The sequence below is a fragment of the Notolabrus celidotus genome, chromosome 9 (assembly GCF_009762535.1).
Source record: "Notolabrus celidotus isolate fNotCel1 chromosome 9, fNotCel1.pri, whole genome shotgun sequence".
Classification (NCBI taxonomy): domain Eukaryota; kingdom Metazoa; phylum Chordata; class Actinopteri; order Labriformes; family Labridae; genus Notolabrus; species Notolabrus celidotus.
Window position 1 is genome coordinate 35,814,776 of NC_048280.1, and position 23,735 is coordinate 35,838,510.

General features: G+C 44.1%; 1 protein-coding gene across 1 annotated transcript; it reads right to left on the reverse strand.

Moving 5' to 3' along the window:
• Positions 1-563: 563 nt before the first annotated feature.
• Positions 564-17,539, reverse strand: pias2 (protein inhibitor of activated STAT, 2). Its single transcript, XM_034691833.1, is given in 15 exon segments — positions 564-3,557; positions 5,077-5,114; positions 5,197-5,333; positions 5,447-5,633; positions 5,827-5,960; positions 6,117-6,277; positions 6,503-6,576; positions 8,229-8,334; positions 8,413-8,547; positions 8,620-8,710; positions 13,321-13,371; positions 13,525-13,612; positions 13,711-13,874; positions 13,876-13,893; positions 17,484-17,539. Coding segments are annotated over 15 exon segments (1,641 nt in total). The 5' UTR covers positions 17,525-17,539; the 3' UTR covers positions 564-3,341.
• Positions 17,540-23,735: the final 6,196 nt, after the last annotated feature.

Here is a 23,735-nt window from a genome sequence, read left to right on the forward strand (position 1 = left end):
AGCCTGTTTGGCAACAATTGAACCTCTCTCCTTGAAGTTCTTGATAATTCGATAGACGGTTGACTGAGGTGCAATCTTACTCGCTGCTATAAACTTCCCTGTTAGGCCCTTTTTGTGCAAAGCAATGATGGCTGCACGTGTTTCCTTGCAGGTAACCATGGCTAACAGATGAGGAACAATGGTGTCATGCACCATCTTCCTTTTAAAGTGTCCAGTCACTCAATCATGACAGATTGATCGCCAGCCTTGTCCTCATCAACACCCACACCTGTGTTAATGTGTGTGACACCTGTGTGTCATTGAAATGATGTTAGCTGGTCCTTTTGTGGCAGGGCTGAAATGCAGTGGAAATGTGTTTTTGGTGATAAAGTTCATTTTCAAGGCAAAGAGGGACTTTGCAATTAATTGCAGTTGAGCTGATCACTCCTCATAACATTCTGGAGTATATGCAAATTGCCATTATAAAAACTGAAACAGCAGGCTTTGTGAAAATTAATAGTTGTGTCATTCTCAAAACTTTTGGCCATGACTGTATATAAAGAAGCATTTGAGACAGAGACTGATTAAACAGAATAAAAAAGGAACATTTTAATGATAAAAAACAGACACACATGGATCCAGGACTGAGACGCTGAAGGTTTACAGAGACAGATAAACACGGAGTGATCAGAGTCTGCTTCTCTGAGTCACAGACACCTGTGAGGAACCAATCAGTGATCAATACAAAATACATATAAAAAAAGAAGACGGGTGTTCACAGAGCCACTAAACACACACTCACACCAACACACACACTCCCAGTGTCGTGTCCAGGGAGGAGAGTGTGTGTTTCATGCTTTCACTCAGCTGAGAGTGGAAAAAAAAACACATTAGTTTGTTGTTCTGAGCTGCACCTGTCCAGGTCTTGGTCAGCTGGCTCTGGTTTCACCGATCAGGTTTCAGATTTCAGTCGTATGATGTAGGTCCCACACGAGGCTCAGCGTCACTCAGATTACACATTAGAGCTCTTAGCACCTCTGCTGAGATGCCAAGCTAGCATGCGAAGATGAGAGGGGAGGTTTTAGCTGCTAAATTATACCAGGAGTAAAGACTGGTTCAATCTGAATCCATGAATCCAGAAAATAACCAGCAAGGAAATAAACCCTCTTTAGTCTGAGAATAATCCGGGTTATAAAATTAATCCAGGGACTGAAATCTGAAGCCTGATCACATCAACACGAAATCATCTGGTCTCAACGTGACACACACCTTACCTCTGTGAGTGTGTGAGCGTGTGTGTGTGTGTGTGTGTGTGTGTGTGTGTGAGTGTGTGTGTCCACCAGGCTCAGTAGAGTGTGTCCCTGAGATGGAGCTCTGATGGACACACACACACAGTGAACTGATGACAGGTGTGAAGGTAAGGTGAAGATAGCTGCCCTGTTTGTTTCCTATTACTGTGAGTGACAGCAAGTGTGACCATCTTCATCATCATCATCCTCCTCCTCTTCCTCAGGGCCCGGAGCAGCAGAGGTCAGAGGTCAGAGACAGGTAAGATGAAGGTCAGGCGTTTGGCAGCATGAAGGAGTTTAAAGTGAACTGGTCACATGATGTGAGGATCCAAAGAAGCGCCCCCCCTGCTGGTGGACATCAGTGAGCACATTTAAAGGAACAGTTCTCATCTTTCAGAGAGTGACATGAGCAGCTAGCCTAGCTTAGCATAAAAAGCAGACCCATACAAACTGGGCTTCTAGAGCTCCTCTTAGAAAGACCGGTCAGGGCGAGACTGCTAACTAGGCTCCCCATTCTCCTGCCTATGTCTTTATGCTGAGCTAAGCTAAGCTAAGCTAAGACCCTGACAGCAGTTTGCATAAAAACAAGCCTGACATCTCTGATAGAAGAGACGTCTCTGTTCTTCGCCTGATGAATCGACCAATCACAGGGGAGGATTCTGGGATCATGACTCAGCGTCTGAACTACATCTATGACTCGGTGTGAAACGACACTCGCTGAAACGTTATTGCTGACTACATTACGAAGGAGCACGAGAGGTCGGCGTGAAATGAAATCTGCCCGGTAACAGTGAGGACTGACAGAGCCAATCAGAGGCCGTGAATGACCAGCTGACCTGCCGTCTGTGTGTCTTCAGTTTTCACAGCGTGGGCACAGAGGGAGGACAGACAGAGAGCAGCTGCAGTGTGGGAGGAGGTCCGAGTCCTCCACAGTCAATGTGATGCCAGTCTAAGAGAAACCATCCGGCTGAGTGAGACTCGGTCCTGCTGAGGGCAGTGAGGCCGGGCTCGGTCTGCTCGGGCCTGCAGGACTGAGCACACAGACTCATATAAAACAGAGTTCCAAGATTTCAATGTTCAATCACAGGTGAGAAAAGACAAGTTCATCTCCCTGACAGAGAACCTCTGCAGAGCTGAGGGGCAGGGGGTCTCTCCTCCTGAAAACCGTATCCTAAAGAGACCTGCAACAGGATACAGACAGTATCCCCGAACGGGTCATAATGATTCTGTAAGTCCTCATTGAAGTTGGCTGCTGTGTGTTAAGTACAAAGAAGACAGAGGGGTCTGTGAGCTCTCTGCATGGGTCAGAACTCAAGTCTGTGAGCGGGTCAGAGCTCAGGTCTGTGAGCGGGTCAGAACTCAGGTCTGTGAGCTCTCTGCATGGGTCAGAACTCAGGTCTGTGAGCGTGTCAGAGCTCAGGTCTGTGAGTGGGTCAGAGCTCAGGTCTGTGAGCTCTCTGCATGGGTCAGAGCTCAGGTCTGTGAGCGTGTCAGAGCTCAGGTCTGTGAGCGGGTCAGAGCTCATGTCTGTGAGCGGGTCAGAGCTCAGGTCTGTGAGTGGGTCAGAACTCAGGTCTGTGAGCTCTCTGCATGGGTCAGAGCTCAGGTTCTTTGAGCGGGTCAGAGCTCAGGCCTGTGAGCGGGTCAGAGCTCAGGCCTGTGAGCGGGTCAGAGCTCAGGTCTGTGAGCGGGTCAGAGCTCAGGCCTGTGAGCGGTTCAGAGCTCAGGCCTGTGAGCGGGTCAGAACTCAGGTCTGTGAGCTCTCTGCATGGGTCAGAGCTCAGGTCTGTGAGCTCTCTGAGTGGGTGCGAGCTCAGGTCTGTGAGCTCTCTGCGTGGGTCAGAGCTCAGGTCAGCAGAGACCCAGAGGAACCTGCAGAGGATTCTGACGTGAGTTCATCCAGCTTTGACCTATCAGACCATGCGTCACTGCACAGTAGAGAGGACAGAAAGAGGACTTCATTCATCGCGGTGCTCGTGTTATCCGGTCTGAGACCCTCCTCACCTACTGCAGATTTAGTCTGGACTATAGAGTCCACAGGAGTCTGTCTGGAAGAAGTCCGTTGAGCTTGGTTCAGTCTAATGAAATGATGTCTGAAATGCTGCTGTCGGTCCCTCCCCCAGCAGACCCGCCTCCCCCGGTGATGACCCGGGTCTCGTGCAACGAGGGGGCAGTGTGGGAGCTGGACTCGTAGTGTCCACTGGAGGAGGAGACGAGGGCGGAGCTGGTGCTGGCGGCACTCTGCATGCTGCTTGTCAGGTTGTCCAGGAACATCTGGGGTCGGTAATGCTGAGGAGAGGATAAGACCAGGATCAGAACCAGACCGCTCTAACACTCTAGAGTCTGTGTGACTGCCTCCTCTATGAAGTTATATAACATGTATATAACCGTTGTGAACCAGGAGGAACCCACTGCTCAGTTTACAACATTACTCACGGAGAGCAGCTGTACATACAAACATGATACAGGGTCTATAACACAGTGAAATGCAGGACTGGAACTGCAACAGTCTGTCCAAACCAACATGAATCATTACTTAATCAAGCAAAGCATCTCTAGCCTGGTGTCTCTGTGTAACACTAAGTGTAATATCTGACCACTGAGGGACTGTGATGAGTTAAACTAATAAAAACCCGAGGCGTGATGCACCAAGGAAGCTGTAAAAGTCTGATAGCTTTCCAATATTTTGAGGGATTATTTAGATCCGTTGACGTCTTTGATCCTTTCTCTGGCTTTTGCCCATGTCACTGAGGTGTATGTATTGAATGAATCATGTGATGAAACGTATGGAGCATATGTATTGAATCGTATCAAATCATATGTATTGAATCATATGTATCAAATCATATGTATTGAATCGTATCAAATCATGAGTACTGAATCGTATCAAATCATATGTATTGAATCATATGTATCAAATCATATGTATTGAATCATATGTATCAAATCATTTGTATTGAATCATATGTATCAAATCATATGTATTGAATCATATGTATCAAATCATACGTATTGAATCATATGTATCAAATCATATGTATTGAATCATATCAAATCAAATGTATCGAATCATATCAAATCATATGTATTGAATCATATGTATCAAATCATTTGTATTGAATCATATGTATCAAATCATTTGTATTGAATCGTATCAAATCATATGTATTGAATCATATCAAATCATATGTATTGAATCATATCAAATCATTTGTATTGAATCATATGTATCAAATCATATGTATTGAATCATATCAAATCATATGTATTGAATCATATCAAATCATATGTATTGAATCATATCAAATCATATGTATTGAATCATATCAAATCATATGTATTGAATCATATGTATCAAATCATATGTATTGAATCGTATCAAATCATATGTATTGAATAATATCAAATCATATGTATCGAATCATATCAAATCATATGTATCGAATCATATCAAATCATATGTATCGAATCGTATCAAATCATTTGTATCGAATCATATCAAATCATATGTATCGAATCATATCGAATCATATGTATCAAATCATATGTATCAAATCATTTGTATTAAATCATATCAAATCATGTGTATTGAATCGTATCAAATCATATGTATCGAATCATATGTATCAAATCATTTGTATTGAATCATATCAAATCATATGTATTGAATCATATCAAATCATGTGTATCGAATTATATGTATCGAATCATATCAAACACAAACAGCTGTTCTGTGTAGTGTCAGTCACTCCTGCTTTAGACTGAGAAGACTGACATTTAAATGACGCTTAAGGTGTAACAGTCATACCTGAGGATCCGCTTGAATTAAAGAAAACAAATCCAGACCTGCAGGGCAGACAGAAGAGACAAGTTACCACAGCCCCACACAATGGTAAGGACAGATTGACAGTCATTGCTGTATACTCACTCTGCATGTCTGTGGGGATGGAGGCCAGCGTAGACGGGTGGAAGGGAACTGCGTAGTCAGCAAGCGTTGATGTCAGGAAGGACGGGTCCAGAGCCTGGACGTTTGGGACACGCACGGTGGGCTGAAAGGTCAGCACTCTGAAAGGACACAGAAGGGGGACAGACTGTCCTTACATGGGTCTCTAAGTGGGTGTGAAAACCACAGAGAGGTCTGTGGATGATTAAAAGTATAGTGTCTGTGGATCACTCACCCCTTGGTGGGCATCTCCTCGCTCTTGGTGATGTAAACGCAGCGTTTCTTCAGCGGGGGGTCAGCATCCTCTTCATCGTCAGAGGAGGAGGAGCTCTCCAGGGTGAGGTCAATCACGTCGGCCTTCTTGGTGGAGCTGGGCTCGGCAGAGGGAGGAGCGACGGAGGACTGACGCACAGGAGGAGACGCTGAGAGGGGACAGATAAAACACTGAGCTGCTGTGGTTCTGAAGTCAAGAGGTAAAGTCTGCTTCTGGGAAGGGATACCTACTTTCAGTAACCGCAGTGTAAGCAGGGAGTTACAAAAACCACTTCCTGCTAAGACTGCCTTTGAACACTTTCATGAATAATGACATCACGATATATGAAATGATGTACTCACTGTCTATTTTCGCGATGGACTGAGAGGACACCTTCACGGTCTCTTTCTTTGGTCTCATCGGACACCAAGTCCCGTCCTCCTGGAACTTTATTTCATCTACGTCTGAGCAGTCGTTCAGGATCTCCAGGAACAAACTGAAATAAAAGAAACCACTTCTTATCAACTCTCACTCTCTAACCCGACACAGACAGACTCTGTGGATATTCTCTGCTACTGGTACACACACAGGTTCTCCTGACTCCCACCATTACAGACTGTGACACTTCTGTGTTTGAAGGAGAGAAACTGACCCGTCAATGATGAGGCTCTCGTACGCCGCCTTCTTGTCACACACAGGACAGATCCAGGTGGGTTTCTTCTCGTTCATCTGCAGGTAGAGCGCCGCGTCGAAACACTGCAGGTGAGAGCAGGTGACTGCCCGGCACGGCACCGTCAGCCTCATCTTCCCAAGCTGCGGGACACAACACACACACACAGGTCAGAAAACACACACAACTGATGGAGAGAGAGAGCTGTGCTGGAAGGTCTGATGATTTAGGACTCTTGGTGATGATTAGGTTTTGGTTCCCCCCAGTGGTCATTCTATTTAATACAGCGGCACAAAGTCATGAATGCTGATACACGAACCCCTTTCCCTCCACAATACAGTCGATATCTGAAACAGCTGTTCCCTTACCGGGCACATGAGGGAGACTCTCAGGCTGGTTGTGGCGATCTCGCTGTCTGGATCTGCTGTGAGCTTCTCTTTGACTGTAAACACACAGAGAGCAGGGGAAATATCAGAGACCACTATCACACAAGGACAGTCTCATCTGTAGAAGTCTGTTGAGTCTCTAAGATACTGAGACAGGGGTATTCAACTAAAATTGCAAGAGGTCCAGTTAGGGAAAATGTCTTGAAGCAAAGGTCTGAAACTTCATAATGTCTAACTTAGATGAATTCAGTACAATTCAAAAACTTTTGAAAAAAAATATTTAAACCAGGGTTTCCAACTTTGAGTGTTTGACAGGAGAGAGATTTTTATGACTTGGACTTTATCACACCTTTAATTACGAGCACTTAATGATCACACAGGATTGAACAGAAGAATGATCAGTGGTGTACTCGGGCTGCTTCGAGGTACAGGGGCAAGGAAAGTAGAACTGCACTCCCTTTCAGACCTGATGCCCAAAATTTCGGTTTTGTTAAACATATTGAGGCAGAGGGGGGTCTAGGGGTCCTCCCCCAGGACATTTTGAGGATCGAACACTTAATTCCTGCATCCTGGTGAATATTCATGTGACCATTTGTGCTGGAAATTTAATTATGAAAAGGAAAACATAAAATGATTGATACATAAATAACAAAATATTAATTGAAATCCCTGAAAGAAGTTTACATTCCACTACAATTTGATCTTTTATTTTTCATGATGCCTCTTTAAAACTAAGGAGTTCAATTTAAATCAGAGGTTAAAATAATAATAACAATAATAAATATAATAATTGATGACACACTTAAATCAATAAACGCTCTCTGAGGTGTTAAACTTCACTCCCAAACCGGTGGCAGTCAGGGGTCCCAATCATTCAGGACTCACTTCAGGTCTGAGTGTGTCTGTTTGTTAAAAACCTTCATGTTTTGTCTCATAATGATGTTTCACGTTGACTCTTTTAATAAGTGAACACATGATTTACTGGTTTAGCTCTCCCAGTGGGAAGTATGAACAGAAATGAGTCTGTCCATTCTGAATTAAATGCTCTATTTGAGCTGTGCACTTTTCTTGTATAGAGAGGGACATTAGTTCCTTATTATCTAAACTTTCTCCAGCTCAGTCGTCTGTATCGCTCCATTTCTCCGTCTCACTCCTCTGTTTATCTCCCTTTTTTCTCTAACTTTATCTCTATCTTTCTTTTTCTTTCTCCCGTCTTTTCACGTGTAACTCGCCTCTAACTCTCTCATCTGTCTGTTCTGTATAGTCGCAATGTTTACTGCATGGAATGCTCAGACTTGATTGGTCGAGTAGTATCACGTGGGATGGCTTATCTCGCATGCAATTGGTCCGTACGTTTCCTCATCTGCTTAACCACTTCTGTAAAGGCTACAAAAGCTGTGCCGGTTAAAATAGAAGCGCCCATCAGATTTTATATCAGAACCCTCTGTTTTGGCTGTCGGTCCGTATGGGATGGCTTCTCGGTCCGCACCCGGACAGTGGCCGGCCAGTTAGTGACCTATGCACTAAAGCATAGAGCAGATGAAAAGTTCTGCCTCATGTTGAGTTGAAGCAGTAGAAGAATAAAACCCTCAGATGTTAATATAAATAAAAGACTCTTTAAAAAGCAGTCTGAAACACAGTGACTAATGACAGGAACCTCTGTGTTAGTGTGTAGTCACAGTGTGTGTTCACAGTGGTGTGTATTTACTGAGAGCTCTGGAGTGGTCAGGGTTCCTGATGCCCTTCATCCTCAGCCTCTGTAGGAGCAGAGGAGACGTCAGCTGCCTCACCAGGTACACGGACATGGAGTAGGTCTGAAAGAGAGCGGGATCAAACCGGTCACGTTTCTGTCTAAACACTGAGGGTGATTTCTATGAACTGTCCGTCCTTACTTTTCCGACCTCTGGAGCCCACGTGACGGAGATCTGGTTCGGTACGGCGGAAGAGAGTCTGACCAGCGAAGTGATGTTCAGAGGCCGACCCGGTCTCTTCTGCTCCACGCCGTTTTTAGGTGGAGGTGCGTAACCCTGCAGGAGAGACAGGCTCCATCAGTCTGTGCAGTGACATACAGTCTTTAATTTTAGGCTTGAAGAACTTACCGGTAAAGGAAACAGCTTTCCATTGACCTTTATGCAGAGACTGTTGGGGTAGTTATCCTCCTGAGGGCAGCTGGTTTCTGACAAACAAAACCTGGATGACAAAGAAACAGACTGAACATGAATGCATCAAAACAAAATCAGACTCCAGCATTTTAAGAACACGAGTGACTGTGTGATGATCAGGAAGACCGTCACAGTGGATACTCTAAGGCCCAGTTCTCATGTGTTGGTTTTCAGTGAACCTCAAACGGTTTAGACCAGGGGTGCCCAATACATCAATCGCGATCGGCCGCAAAGGAAGTGTGGGTAGATTGCCAGCTGATCACCTGGCATTTGCCACTTGATTGACGCACCAGGCAGCCAGTCTCTTCAAGTTTAACACACGGGTCTACACTCAGGTTAGAGTAAAGTGTGGACTCACAGGATGATGGACCAGAGGAGGCTCAGGTTAGAGTAAAGTGTGGACTCACAGGATGACGGACCAGAGGAGGCTCAGGTTAGAGTAAAGTATGGACTCACAGGATGATGGTCCAGACGAGGCTCAGGTTAGAGTAAAAGTGCGAGTCTCACAGGATGACTGACCAGAGGAGGCTCAGGTTAGAGTAAAAGTGCAGGGCTCACAGGATGATGGACCAGAGGAGGCTCAGGTTAGAGTAAAAGTGCAGGGCTCACAGGATGATGGACCAGAGGAGGCTCAGGTTAGAGTAAAAGTGCAGGGCTCACAGGATGATGGACCAGAGGAGGCTCAGGTTAGAGTAAAAGTGCAGGGCTCACAGGATGACTGACCAGAGGAGGCTCAGGTTAGAGTAAATGTGTGGGGCTCACAGGATGATGGACCAGAGGAGGCTCAGGTTAGAGTAAAGTGTGGACTCACAGGATGACGGACCAGAGGAGGCTCAGGTTAGAGTAAAGTGTGGACTCACAGGATGATGGACCAGAGGAGGCTCAGGTTAGAGTAAAAGTGCAGGGCTCACAGGATGATGGACCAGAGGAGGCTCAGGTTAGAGTAAAAGTGCAGGGCTCACAGGATGACTGACCAGAGGAGGCTCAGGTTAGAGTAAAAGTGCAGGGCTCACAGGATGATGGACCAGAGGAGGCTCAGGTTAGAGTAAAAGTGTGGGGCTCACAGGATGACTGACCAGAGGAGGCTCAGGTTAGAGTAAAAGTGTGGGGCTCACAGGATGACTGACCAGAGGAGGCCCAGGTTAGAGTAAAAGTGTGGGGCTCACAGGATGATGGACCAGAGGAGGCTCAGGTTAGAGTAAAAGTGCGGGTCTCACAGGATGATGGTCCAGAGGAGGCTGAGGTTAGAGTAAAGTGTGGACTCACAGGATGATGGACCAGAGGAGGCTCAGGTTAGAGTAAAAGTGTGGGGCTCACAGGATGATGGACCAGAGGAGGCTCAGGTTAGAGTAAAAGTGTGGGGCTCACAGGATGACTGACCAGAGGAGGCCCAGGTTAGAGTAAAAGTGTGGGGCTCACAGGATGATGGACCAGAGGAGGCTCAGGTTAGAGTAAAAGTGCGGGTCTCACAGGATGATGGTCCAGAGGAGGCTGAGGTTAGAGTAAAGTGTGGACTCACAGGATGATGGACCAGAGGAGGCTGAGGTTAGAGTAAAGTGTGGACTCACAGGATGACGGACCAGAGGAGGCTCAGGTTAGAGTAAAGTGTGGACTCACAGGATGATGGACCAGAGGAGGCTCAGGTTAGAGTAAAAGTGCAGGGCTCACAGGATGATGGACCAGAGGAGGCTCAGGTTAGAGTAAAAGTGCAGGGCTCACAGGATGACTGACCAGAGGAGGCTCAGGTTAGAGTAAAAGTGCAGGGCTCACAGGATGATGGACCAGAGGAGGCTCAGGTTAGAGTAAAAGTGTGGGGCTCACAGGATGACTGACCAGAGGAGGCTCAGGTTAGAGTAAAAGTGTGGGGCTCACAGGATGACTGACCAGAGGAGGCCCAGGTTAGAGTAAAAGTGTGGGGCTCACAGGATGATGGACCAGAGGAGGCTCAGGTTAGAGTAAAAGTGCGGGTCTCACAGGATGATGGTCCAGAGGAGGCTGAGGTTAGAGTAAAGTGTGGACTCACAGGATGATGGACCAGAGGAGGCTGAGGTTAGAGTAAAGTGTGGACTCACAGGATGATGGACCAGAGGAGGCTCAGGTTAGAGTAAAAGTGCGGGTCTCACAGGATGATGGTCCAGAGGAGGCTCAGGTTAGAGTAAAGTGTGGACTCACAGGATGACGGACCAGAGGAGGCTCAGGTTAGAGTAAAGTGTGGACTCACAGGATGATGGACCAGAGGAGGCTCAGGTTAGAGTAAAAGTGCGGGTCTCACAGGATGATGGTCCAGAGGAGGCTCAGGTTAGAGTAAAGTGTGGACTCACAGGATGACGGACCAGAGGAGGCTCAGGTTAGAGTAAAGTGTGGACTCACAGGATGATGGACCAGAGGATGCTCTGCTGCCTTCATCTTTACTTCACAAGTTAGCCTAAATTAATAAATCCAACATGCTGCTGTCATACGGGCCTCTTTGACAGCTGGACATTTAAAGGTGGAGCGTTATTTTATTACTCAGTGCATGATTTCACATCATGGATCAATCAAACCAGCTTAAAGGTGACATATCACGCTTTTTTCATCAATATATATTGGTCTAAGAGGTCCCCAAAACATGTCTTTAAAGTTTATGCTCAAAAAACACTTTGAAATCAGATTTTGGTCTGCCTGAAAAGTCCTCTTCTTCAGTCCTCCTCAGAACACTGTGTTTTCTCTCTGACCACGCCCCCTCAGGAAGTGGATGTGCGTCGGCTGTCCAGCACGTTGATCTAATGTTTACATGTTGGCTGAATATACACGGCTGATCACAGATCACGTTACTTCAACCCTCTGAATCTGATCCAGAATCTGATCCTGACGGAGAGGCGCCTGCAGCAGGACCTTTCTGAAGGATTGGTCACAGATTCTGTGTTTCTTGTTGTTTTATTTGTCAGTATGTCGACGTGTGTCTTGGTACACAGCTACGAACATGTAGCTATGTGGCTATGCTAACTAGCGCTAGCACTTATCCATGCTAAATAAAAATCATCCACTAGATCTTCAAATCTGCAGACGTGGGGAGTAAAACCGACCTTTGTGTTTATTAAGACAGCCTACAACTAGCATGCCTCCCTCCTAAGCTCCTTGTTAGCACACATTTGTGCAGGTAATGAAAAACAGAGGAGGGATTCAGTATTATTTTATACAGTCTATGGGCTGAACAAGCTCTGAGCTCTGACTCCGTGACAGACCGGATATTGTTGTGACGTAACAAAAACACGGAAGTCTGAAACGGCTCGTTTCACACACATTTACAGAAAGGTGGAGAAATCAGAACAGGGGCAGAATGGATTTTTTTCATTCTCGGGGGGTTTGTAGACATGCCAGGGAAACATATTTCAGGTAGAGAACCATTAAAAAGTCCATTTTGCATGATATGTCACCTTTAAAGGTCAAAATGATTATTGACCGGTGTTTGTTCTAATCGTCTTTCTTGTATGACATAAACCCTAGTGCTTATTAGATCATGAAGAGCTATATAATGTGAATGTGAACAGGACAATGCAAACTGCTTAAAGAAAAGTCCAGGCGTGCTGGTCCGATGCGCTACGATACAGTCTCTCTCCCTCCCCCTCTTTATCCATGCAGTAGGTTGGCATCGACGCTCTGTCCCCCAGTGCTTGATAATATTATTTATCAATTGATTACTGGGTTACCGCGTCATTTTTTTCAGTGTTGTATTTCTGGTAAATGTAAGTTATTAAGCAGATTGGGACTTTCAGAGCAGATGTCCGACAGTTGTTCTTTATGGCCGGAATTCTGGAATATCACCGGCCAACTGGCTGACGTAAAAAAAAGCGTAGCGTAAACTCTGAGGCCGACATTCAGCTGAAGTCAAGGGCTCATGGACAGTTTTGGGACTTAATGACAGAGGAAAAGTACATGAGGAAATGTACGACCTCCTTGACTGCATTATTCGGATCTACTTATTTATGTGAGTCAGCCTTTTCCCACATGAAGACTACTGACTCTAAACATCGCTCCACCATGACTGATGATCATTTGGAAGTCTGCTTGAGACTGACTACCAGCAGCTACCCTGGCCGACTCCATTCACTGCAAGTCATCAGAGAAAGGTAGTGATAATCAATGTATAAAGTTAGATTGTGCAATAAGGGTCCATGCAGTTATGCAAGGTATGCCAACATAGACTTTGTTTGTGATATATTATCTATATACGGTAGATCATTTTGACTGGGTCATTTTAAAAGTAGCTCTCAAGCCCAAAAGGTGTGGGCACCCCTGGTTTAGACCTATCAAACGTGAGCTGCAGGCGGAGGAGCACGTCTGTTATAGGTACGCAAATAATGCACAAACAAACAGGCTTGCTGGTGGCAAAGTGAAATGCTGGAAAAATCAAACGTAGAGCGCACACTTAAACCGAGATGAGAGCTCGGGTCAGAGTCTTTCAAAATGAGCTTAGTTACATGCATGCAGTTTCTCATTGAAGGGGCAGAGCTGACTGGCATCCCTGATGGCTAGTACAATTGCTAGTGACATAAAAATCAAACAACCCCACTTCAAAAACACTGAAATATCCCTTTAATGATTTAATCGTTTAATTTGATTCTGCGTTTTGGTGTATCAACAGGTCAGAAAACTCACCTCAGCTGAATCTGAACCATGTAGTCCCTCCTGCCTCCTGGTAGAAAGTCTCTGTGAACACAGACAGAGAGACAGACAGACAGACAGACAGACAGACACACAGACACACAGACACACAGACACACACACACACCTGTTATTGTTTCTGATCACTGCAGACAAAGATCATCCACCTGAGGATTAATTGAGCCTCATCAGTCTCACCTGGATATGCAGACTTCTCGAACTTGCTGTGGCGTCAAGGCGAAGATGAAATATTTCTCTTGGTGATATCTCTGTGGAGTATTCGCTCCTGAAAAAAAAACATTGACGTTTATTTAGAGCATTTAGTAATAAATATCTGGGTACATTATTTCTGTCAAATAAAGGAGGAAACAGATCATCACAAACCCAGACTTGAAGGCTTGATGAGGACATCCAGCACGTCATAAAAGGGGAGGGGCTTCATCTCCACGTCAGGGTGGACAGGGGGGACGAGGGGGGCGGGCTGCTGGAGATTCATGCTGGGTTTGGTGTCGTGCCAGGAGGTTGTTTCATCGGTCGACAGGCCGCAGAGTGTTACAGGACTGACTCCTGTATGGAGAGAGACAGAGGTCAGAGGTCAGAGAGAGCTCTTTAAACAGAGGGTGACAGTGTGTGTGCTGGCTGGGGTCTCTGGTCACATCAGCACATGCACAGCATCCAGCAGAAGCTGAAATGTACTCCACAGAGGCTCCTGAAGCTCAGACCATCTCACAACTGGTACCATGAAACAACAGAAGGAACATGTTCAAAGACACGGAGTGGCAGCTGACAGGAACAACGAGAGCTAACATCCAGGAGATCAACAACACAATAAAGCAAAGAGTGATGTATGTAGCACCTGAGTCCTTCAGAAGTCTGGGAGCTCCATGAGAGAAGGTGAAAAACACCTTGTACTGAATGTGCTCAGACTTTGCTCGCAATGCTTTCAGATCATTTTCAAATGGTAGAAAGAAAACTGATACACTTGCTGATATGATGAGATAAACAGTACAGGTGACAGATTTGTAGCAGGATGCTGCCTCAAACAGTGAGATGATAAAACAGTGACTTCACAAACATACTCTTCAGTGGAAATCACAATCAGATACCTGAGACATGACAGCGACTTGATCATATCTTCATGCGTCAGGATACCTGTTTGACTGAAGACTTTTCAATGCTCCTGAAGCATCAGGAAGGGGAATCTGTGCACAGACTACAGCATACTTAGTTTAGGGTACCACAAAAAAGTTATATATGGCCCTGTCACACCATGACGATTTAGCCAGTGTATGCCGGGGTATAAAAAAATTGGCGAGTACACACCATTAACAGCAACATAAATCTGTCAGGATTGAGCCTCAGTGACCTCCTCCTCCTCCTCCACTGCTGTTCAAACACTCATCCACACCTTCATTACCTACACTCTGGATTACTCTCTGCAGCCTATCCTCCTCTACAACATGTTCAGAACTCAGAGAACACATCACACCCATCCCTCCTCACCTTCACTGACTCCCAGCCCAACATGTCATTCACTTCAAGATCCTGCTCATCACCTACAAAACCTTCAGCCGCCTCGCCCTCTTACAACCTCCAGACCTCCTCCAAGGCCGCCTCAGGAGGATCCTGGAAGACCACATCAGCAATCTAAAGTCTGGTAACAACACAGTAACGTGCAACACGTGAGCAAAGACATTCAGCAGGGAGCGAAGCATTCACTTCAAATTCTGAGGGAACATTTTTAATGTGCTGAGGGCTCCTGTTCAATATAACAGCCAAAAACAATCAAATCAGAATCAAGTATTGAGGGTTGGATCAGTGGGTAAAAAAATGAAATGGTGGCTGAACTTACAGAGGGGTATCTCACTTGGGTTTTAGGCTTTATATCGTCCCTCTGATGGCTTTATGGTGGCTTTACGTGATCCACAACTGAAATACCCAGCATCGTGGAAGCCTCCTTTACTGTTGCCATCCAACAAGTTTGGTTTTCTATTTGTAAACTTAATGTGCATTTGCACCAAGAGTTCCGGGGTCTTTTAGCTCCAAGAACTACTTTCCCCAGAACTAAAAGGTTCCTGTGCCCCATTGTTGTCTGAGTTTCGACCGAGGGCTGAAGTCCCGGGTAGATTGTGCAAATCAGGCCAGTGACGTATGGAGGAAAAAAAAGTAAATGCACTACACCACCAGACCAGTAGAGGGCAGTAAAACAAAGAGGAATGCCATTCATCACAGATGACACCATAGAAGCAGATGGACAGGCAGGTATCATTATGAGCAACACAACAGTTAGCCTGTTAGCATGAAGAGACTCAGCTGGTCTGTTTTAGATGGTGCTATATTTCATCACAGATGGATTCACTGGATCAACACGTGAGAGGAGATAAGCGCGAGTAGCAAAGACGTTTCAACACGCCTTTAAAATCCTTTTGAACTCAAAAAGCCGTGGCAGAGATCGACCGGTGTTTTGGTTTAAACAGCGACCCTGTTAACTGGAGACTTTCAGCCGGATGCATCCCTCATAAACGTCTTTAGACCATCATTAAATATCTGATGAGGATATTTTGAAATCTTTATAAAAACTAAACTAGTTTGCATTCCCAGGAACTCCCTCTGTGTTTCAACAGCTGGGACACTGGGAGAGACCAAGCGTGCCGGATACGGCCCTGGTGGTGAGGCTTTCAGCAGTGTGACTGCCCCCTGGTGGCTGGCTGCAGTATAGGTCAAAAAATTCGCCAAACTTTTAAAAACAAATACACGTCGTACGAATGTTTCTCACATCCGTATGCTGTGGTGATATGTAGTTAGTATTTGACTGTTTTGTGTCCAAGGCCTCTTTTTTCTGAAAAGTTTATTTTTCGTTATTAGAGTTTAAAAACGGGGTTTTACTTCCTCTTTCCTTTGATTCACAGCCGCCGTAGAACGAAACTTCAAAGGGCACACAGCGTCTTGTGACGTTACGCTGTAGGGGGGAGCTTATTACAAAGGCTTCACAGGCTCTGGCTGCACAATGGCTGTGCCCAGGAGAGGGATTTTTTGGCTTCAGAACTGTACAACGGGAAGAGGCGGAGCAACGCTGTCCATTTTTATTTACAGTCTATGGGAGAGACGCATTCACGGTGGGCTGAGAGAAGACTACTGTTACAAGCTGCTAAATCAAGAGAATCACAGCTTCTTCTTTTGAAAAGTACACACACATACAAAAAAGATAGAACAAATAAAAACTAATGAAAGAAAGAGAAATCAAGTGAATCACAGATGTGTGTGATGTTATTGTGGATGGCGGGCGGAATAAAAACACTGAGGTTAATCTACCGATCAGACACATTCAGCAATGCAGGCCCTGCCCCCGAAAGTCCCGGGACCTTTGAAAAGTACTACCCCCCTAGCAGGGGCTTTTTGGTCAATGTAGTAAATCACTAAATTTAGACCCTGGGTCCACCGGTCGAAACGCACGTAATTCAGGACAAATCTCGTGAGTTTTTTGAGCAGCCTGTTGTCTCATCTGGTAATAACTCCTCACAGTTTGTAACTTTTCTCACATATGGTGCAGAAATCCATCATATAATAATCATATAACGTGTAATAACACATCGATGTGTTGCTTTACTGTGGCTTGGTCTCACCCCTGATGTTCACACATCATGTACAAATAGACCTGCCCGTTGCCTTGCCACACACAGCACTCTGGTTATGAGAACAGCCTTCAGCTGCAGATCGATAATAGATAACGTTGATCAACAGTCTGATCGATCACCCTCTCAGCTTTGTTAGGACATCTTTAGACTGGCCTGAGAGCCTTTAAGATACTGATGATATTTCAGTGTTATTTGAGCGGTAACTTCTGTTAAAGTTAGCTGCCTGCCATCGATTCTATGTGACTAACAGATAACACGTAACAGCAGGTAATGAGTTTAGTCTGGGTTTTTGTTAGTGACAGTAAACACAGACCTGTTGGTAAACGGTTAGCTGAGGATACACTGTTAGCACTAAAGCTAACTAGCGCTCTAAAACACTAACCAGCAAACATAAAAATGTCCTATAACGCTCTTTCGTTAGCAACGTGCATATATTACACGGTATATTAATCAGAACGTGTATTTGTGGTGCGAACATGATGATAAAAGTCAGTCAAATTCCGTGTTTTTCTTTTCGCCTACCTGAAACTCCTCTTTCTCCGCCATCTTGTTATTCCGGTCATCCCGCCCAGAAACACTACATCCGGGTCACTCCGCCGCCACAGGTCACGTGACCCAGCCACAGAGGGACAGCCATGCCTCCAGGAGCAGGAAGCAGGACGTGCAGGTGTTTACCTGGAGGGTGAATGCCGCTTAATATAAGTGGCTGTTACATCTATAAAACCTCTGGTAGTATGTAAAAAGTCAGCCTGCAATCACCTTAAGAATATATCAAGGATTAAAGGACTCATGTCTCAGCAGGATGCAGAAAAACTGGTTCATGCATTTATCTTTAGCAGACTAGACTACTGTAACGGGGTCTTTACAGGACTCCCTAAAGAGTCCATCAGACGGCTACAGCTCATACAGAATGCTGCTGGTCGAGTCCTAACAAGGACCAACAAAGTAGACCACATCACTCCAGTTCTTAGATCTCTACACTGGCTTCCTGTCTGTCAGAGAATAGACTTTAAAATCCTGCTGATGGTTTATAAAGCACTGAAAGGTTTAGGCCCAAAATACATTGCTGATCTGCTGCTACTGTATGAACCATCTGGACCTCTGAGGTCATCAGGTACTGGTCTGCTTTCAGTCCCTAGAGTCAGAAGGAAACATGGTGAAGCAGCGTTTAGTCATTATGCACCACATATCTGGAACACACTCCCTGAAAGCTGCAGGTCTGCTCCAACTCTCACCTCTTTTAAATCAAAGACTAAGACCTTTTTATTCCCACTGCCTTCCTATCTTAGCTTATTTTAACTCACTTTAAATGCTATTTTTATTTTTAATATATTCTGATTTTCCTTTTATTTTCTATGTATTATTATATTTATCATTTTAATTATGTTCTTTTATGCCTGTCTGAATGTCTCCCATGCTTTTAATGTTTTAATGTAGAGCACATTGAGTTGCCCTCATGTATGAAATGCACTAGAGAAATAAAGCTGCCTTGCCTTGCCTAAATGAATCAATAGCATAGTTTATATATTACTTACATGTTTTTTAAGCATCCTCTTTATTCTTAATCATGGCACTACTGAAATGTCCTGATGCTGTTTGGACCCATTCACCTGTTTGTGTTTGCGCCTGTAGGCCTGTAGTTAAAAGGTGTTAACCTTCTGTGATTGTGTCTACAGTCATGGCCAAAAGTTTTGAGAATGACACAAATATTACATTTCCACAAAGTCTGCTGCTTCAGGGTTTTTAGGTGTTTTTGTCAGATGTTTCTATGGTATAATGAAATACAATTAGAAGCATTTCATAAGTATCAAAAGCTTTTATTAAGAATTACACAGAATTCATGCAATAATTCAATATTTGCAGTGTTGACCATTCTTTTTCAAGACCTCTGCAATTCTCCCTGGCATGCTGTCAATCAACTTCTGGACCAAATCCTGACTGATGGCAGTTCATTCTTGCATAATCAATGCTTGGAGTTTGTCAGAATTTGTGGGTTTTTGATTGTCCACCCGCCTCTTGAGGATTGACCACAAGTTCTCAATGGGATTAAGATCTGGGGAGTTTCCTGGCCAAGGGCCCAAAATCTTAATGCTTTGTTCCCCGAGCCATTTTGTTATGACTTTTGCTTTATGGCAAGGTGCTCCATCATGCTGGAAAAGGCATTCTTCATCACCAAACTGCCCTTGGATGGTTGGGAGAAGTTGCTCTGGGAGGACGTTCTGGTACCATTCTTTATTCATGGCTGTGTTTTTAGGCAAGATTGTGAGAGTCCACTCCCTTGACCGAAAAACAACCCCACACATGAATGGTCTCAGGATGCTTCACTGTTGACAAGAGACAGGACTGATGGTAGCGCTCACCTCGTCTTCTCCGAACAAGCCTTCCTCCAGATGCCCCAAACAATGGGAAAGGGGATTCATCAGAGAAAATGACTTTACCCCAGTCCTCAGCAGTCCAGTCCCTGTACCTTCTGCAGAATATCAGTCTGTCCCTGATGTTTTTACTGGAGAGAAGTGGCTTCTTTGCTGCCCTCCTTGACACCAGGCCTTCCTCCAAAAGTCTTCGCCTCACTGTGCGTGCAGATGCACTCACACCTGCCTGCTGCCATTCCTGAGCATGCTCTGCACTGGTGGTGGCCCGATCCTGCAGCTGAAACACCTTCAGGAGACGGTCCTGGCGCTTGCTGGACTTTCTTGGGCGCCCTGGAGCCTGTTTGGCAACAATTGAACCTCTCTCCTTGAAGTTCTTGATAATTGGATAGACGGTTGACTGAGGTGCAATCTTACTCGCTGCTATAAACTTCCCTGTTAGGCCCTTTTTGTGCAATGCAATGATGGCTGCACGTGTTTCCTTGCAGGTAACCATGGCTAACAGATGAGGAACAATGGTGTCATGCACCATCTTCCTTTTAAAGTGTCCAGTCACTCAATCATGACAGATTGATGGCCAGCCTTGTCCTCATCAACACCCACACCTGTGTTAATGTGTGTGACTCCTGTGTGTCATTGAAATGATGTTAGCTGGTCCTTTTGTGGCAGGGCTGAAATGCAGTGGAAATGTGTTTTTGGTGATAAAGTTCATTTTCAAGGCAAAGAGGGACTTTGCATTAATTGCAGTTGAGCTGATCACTCCTCATAACATTCTGGAGTATATGCAAATTGCCATTATAAAAACTGAAGCAGCAGACTTTGTGAAAATTGATAGTTGTGTCATTCTCAAAACTTTTGGCCATGACTGTACACTGCACATGGTCTCACTCTCTCTGTCTGAACATAAGTTGAGCATTAAAGGAGGATAATGCTGAATCAAAATCAAACACATTTTGTTCCACACACATTTATTTTACTGTTCTTTATATCAGGGGTTCCCAAACTTTTCAGCCCGCAACCCCCAAAATATAGGTGCCAAAGACTTGCGACCCCCACTGTTGCTCAAAGTGATTTAATGTGTTTTCATTTAGCTGGTCTGCAGAAAATTAGCCTACCTATATGAGCATGCGGCTGTGTTTCTATTAATTAACCTACTGCTACTGATGCTGTTGATAATTAACTGTTCACTAACTTTAAACTTAGGAGTCACCTGGCAAAAAGAAAGGCATAAAACTCATTACATTTTCTATTTTCAAGGTTTTATTTTAAGTTTAGCTACTATTTTTGTCGTTACTATTTACTATAATAGTTAAATATAATAATTTTCGCTAATTAAAAAAAAATAAAAATCTGGAAGACATCTCATAACCCCTCCATTTGTGTCTCGCGACCCCCCAGGGGATCCCAACCAAGCGGCAACCTCCAGACTAAAAATATGAGTCCAATGTGGAAGTGCCAAAAACTGCAGTTCATCGAAGATCCACTTGAGGCTGGCTCCGGAAGTACCGGAAACCACATACATACCAATTCAAAAAAGCCGATCTTTACAGCAGAAATAAACATGTTTACAGTCTGGTTCAAAAGACAAGTGTAGTCTGGGTAGCTCATTTCTCGATCTGCACACACTCTTCCGGGGGGTGAATTTTTTTTCTAACTCTGCAATTTTTAAGATATTAAGATTATGAGTTTTTGCCCAAATAAGGACATGACTGACTTGACTTGACACACAGGAAAACAGCTGTTGGCGAGGAGGCTCAAAGCCCGCCTCGTTACGTCACACTATGCCTGGTTGGGTTCAGCATTTCCAATATGGCTGCCGCCGTCGATTGGCTTCAAAACAGCTCTCAGGAACAGATTGGTGATGTCACGGATACTACGTCCATTATTTATACAGTCTATGGTTTGGATCCATTCACCTGTTTGTGTTTGCACCTGTAGGCCTGTTGTTATAAGGTGTTAACCTTCTGTGGTTGTGTCTACACCAGTGGTGGACAGAGTACACAGCTTCATAACTGAAGTCAAAGTATAGATCCTCCTGGTCAAATATTACTCCAATACAAGTGAAAGTTGCTCTGTTAAATTTTTACTTGAGTTTAAGTACTGAAATACTTACTTTTAAAAATACTGAAGTATTCAAAGTACTTTATTTAAAAAAAACTCAAAATGTTGTATTTTCACAAAGCATGAGTGCAGTCAAGAGTACATTCTGTTACATCATGTTTATTTAGAAACCATTACTTGAAGTCTCTAAAAACTCTACCATGGAATAAAAACAGACACTAAGTTACTCCAAGCACAGACAGCTTAGTTTGAAATGTTCATCTGGAGTTAAACAAACGTTACGTAGCTCAACACGCTCTCTCAGGTTGGACAGTGAATGTTTGTATGTTTGTGCAGAGTGGGAAACAGGGAGAACATTTCAAACCATACGTATCATTCTTCATTTCAAAAACCTCTAACACGGGCTGAAGATATGACCATGGGTGATCAGGTGGAGAATTATAGCCATCATTACCACCTCTACATGAACTGTCTGATCTGAGTGATGCTCTGTGTTTGATCCATGTTCAACCATGGAGACGCACGATAAACAGGTACGACTAAACCACTGAGACAAACAGAACTACACAAACACAGTTTACTGTCTCAGGATCAGATTTCAGAAAAGAGAAGGAAACTCATGAGCTGACTTCAAAGATAAAGTAGAGAGTAACTAGAGCACTGATGGAAATGTAGTGGAGTAAAAGTAATAAGATCCCCAAAAAATAATACTCAAATAAAGTACAGATACTCTCAAAATGTACTTAAGTACAGTACTCAAGTAAATTTACTCGGTTACTGTCCACCACTGGTCTACACTGCACATGGTCTTGTTCTCTCTGTCTTAACATAAGTTGAGCATTAAAGGAGGATAATGTTGAAATCAAAATCAAACACATTTTGTCATACACATTTATTTGACTGTTCTTTATAAGAAACTAACATAAGAGTTTTCCCTGCATGCTCCCATAAACCATCATCTGTTCAAAGAGAAACCTGCTCTGACTGTACAGCACTTTGATCAGAGTAGAATAGAATGTATCTTTATTTTCATTGTACATTGTACAACAAAATTGAAGAGCAGCCCATTTCAGTGCAAAAAGATGCATTAAAAGAACAATAGTAAAATACAAAATAAAAATAAAAAATCCTAAAATACAGCAGACAAACATAAATAATAATAAATAAAAACAAGGTGCCACACAGTACTCAACGGTCAGACATTCAAGTGATCAGAAAAATTGCACAGTCCTATTTTATATTGCATTATTTAACATTTAGTGCACTTATTGCTTTTGGATAAAAGCTGTTTTTTAGCCTGTTTGTCCTTGTTTTCATTGTCTTGTCTCTTATGCTTGAGGGCAGCAGTTCAAACAGGAGATGTCCTGGGTGTGTTTGGTCCCTGAGGATGTTTTTTGCTTCCTTCTGGCACCGTGACCTGTAAAGTTCATCCAGCTCAAGTATTAGATACAACTTTACTAACTGCTACTTTCTCTAGTTTTTTAACTCCATTTCAGAGTCATCTAACCTACATCTACTGTCAGGGTCCGGGAGGCAGACACCCTCTCTACTTTTAAGAGTAGGCTTTAAACTTTCCTTTTTGATAAAGCTTATAGTTAGAGCTGGATCAGGCTTGGACCAGCTCTTTGTTATGCTGCTATAGGCTTAGACTGGCACACTGGGATCCTGTCTTTCCCTCTCTCTCCTCTATCACTTACTTTAACTCCTCCTGTCCCATTAAAGTTACTAACCATAGACCTTTCTGGAGTCCCTGAGCTCCCTTGTCTTGTACAGTAGTTTCCTCTGGATCTCTGCTGCTGTGAACGTGCCAGACTCCAGCTGCTACAACTACTACTATCCGTCTCACCACTATCATCTCTCTCTCTCTTCATCTCCCTCTATCCCTCTCTCCAACACGGTCTCAGCAGATGTGTGTCTAACATGAGTCTGGTCCTGCTGGAGGTTTCTGCCTGTTAAAGGAAGTTTGTCCTTGCCACTGTAACTTGCTAAATGCTGCAAAGTGCTCTGCTCATGGTGGATTAAGATGAGATCAGACTGAGTCCTGTCTGTAAAATGGGACTGGATCTGATCCTGTCTTGATGTTGGGTTTTTGTTAATAATAGAACATAGAGTACGGTCTAGACCTGCTCTGTTTGGAAAGAGTCTGAGGAGAACATTTGATGGGATATGGGGTCTGAATAAATAAAGATTGATTGATTGATTTTTTTTGTCCATTTCAGCATTTTGTTTTTTCAGTTCCTTTATTTCATCCATGAGGTTCATAATGAGCTTCTGCTGTTTAGATGTGTTGGAAATCTCCTCTGACATGAAATTAAGAGACTTCTTCATCCCGCCCAGTTCTTCC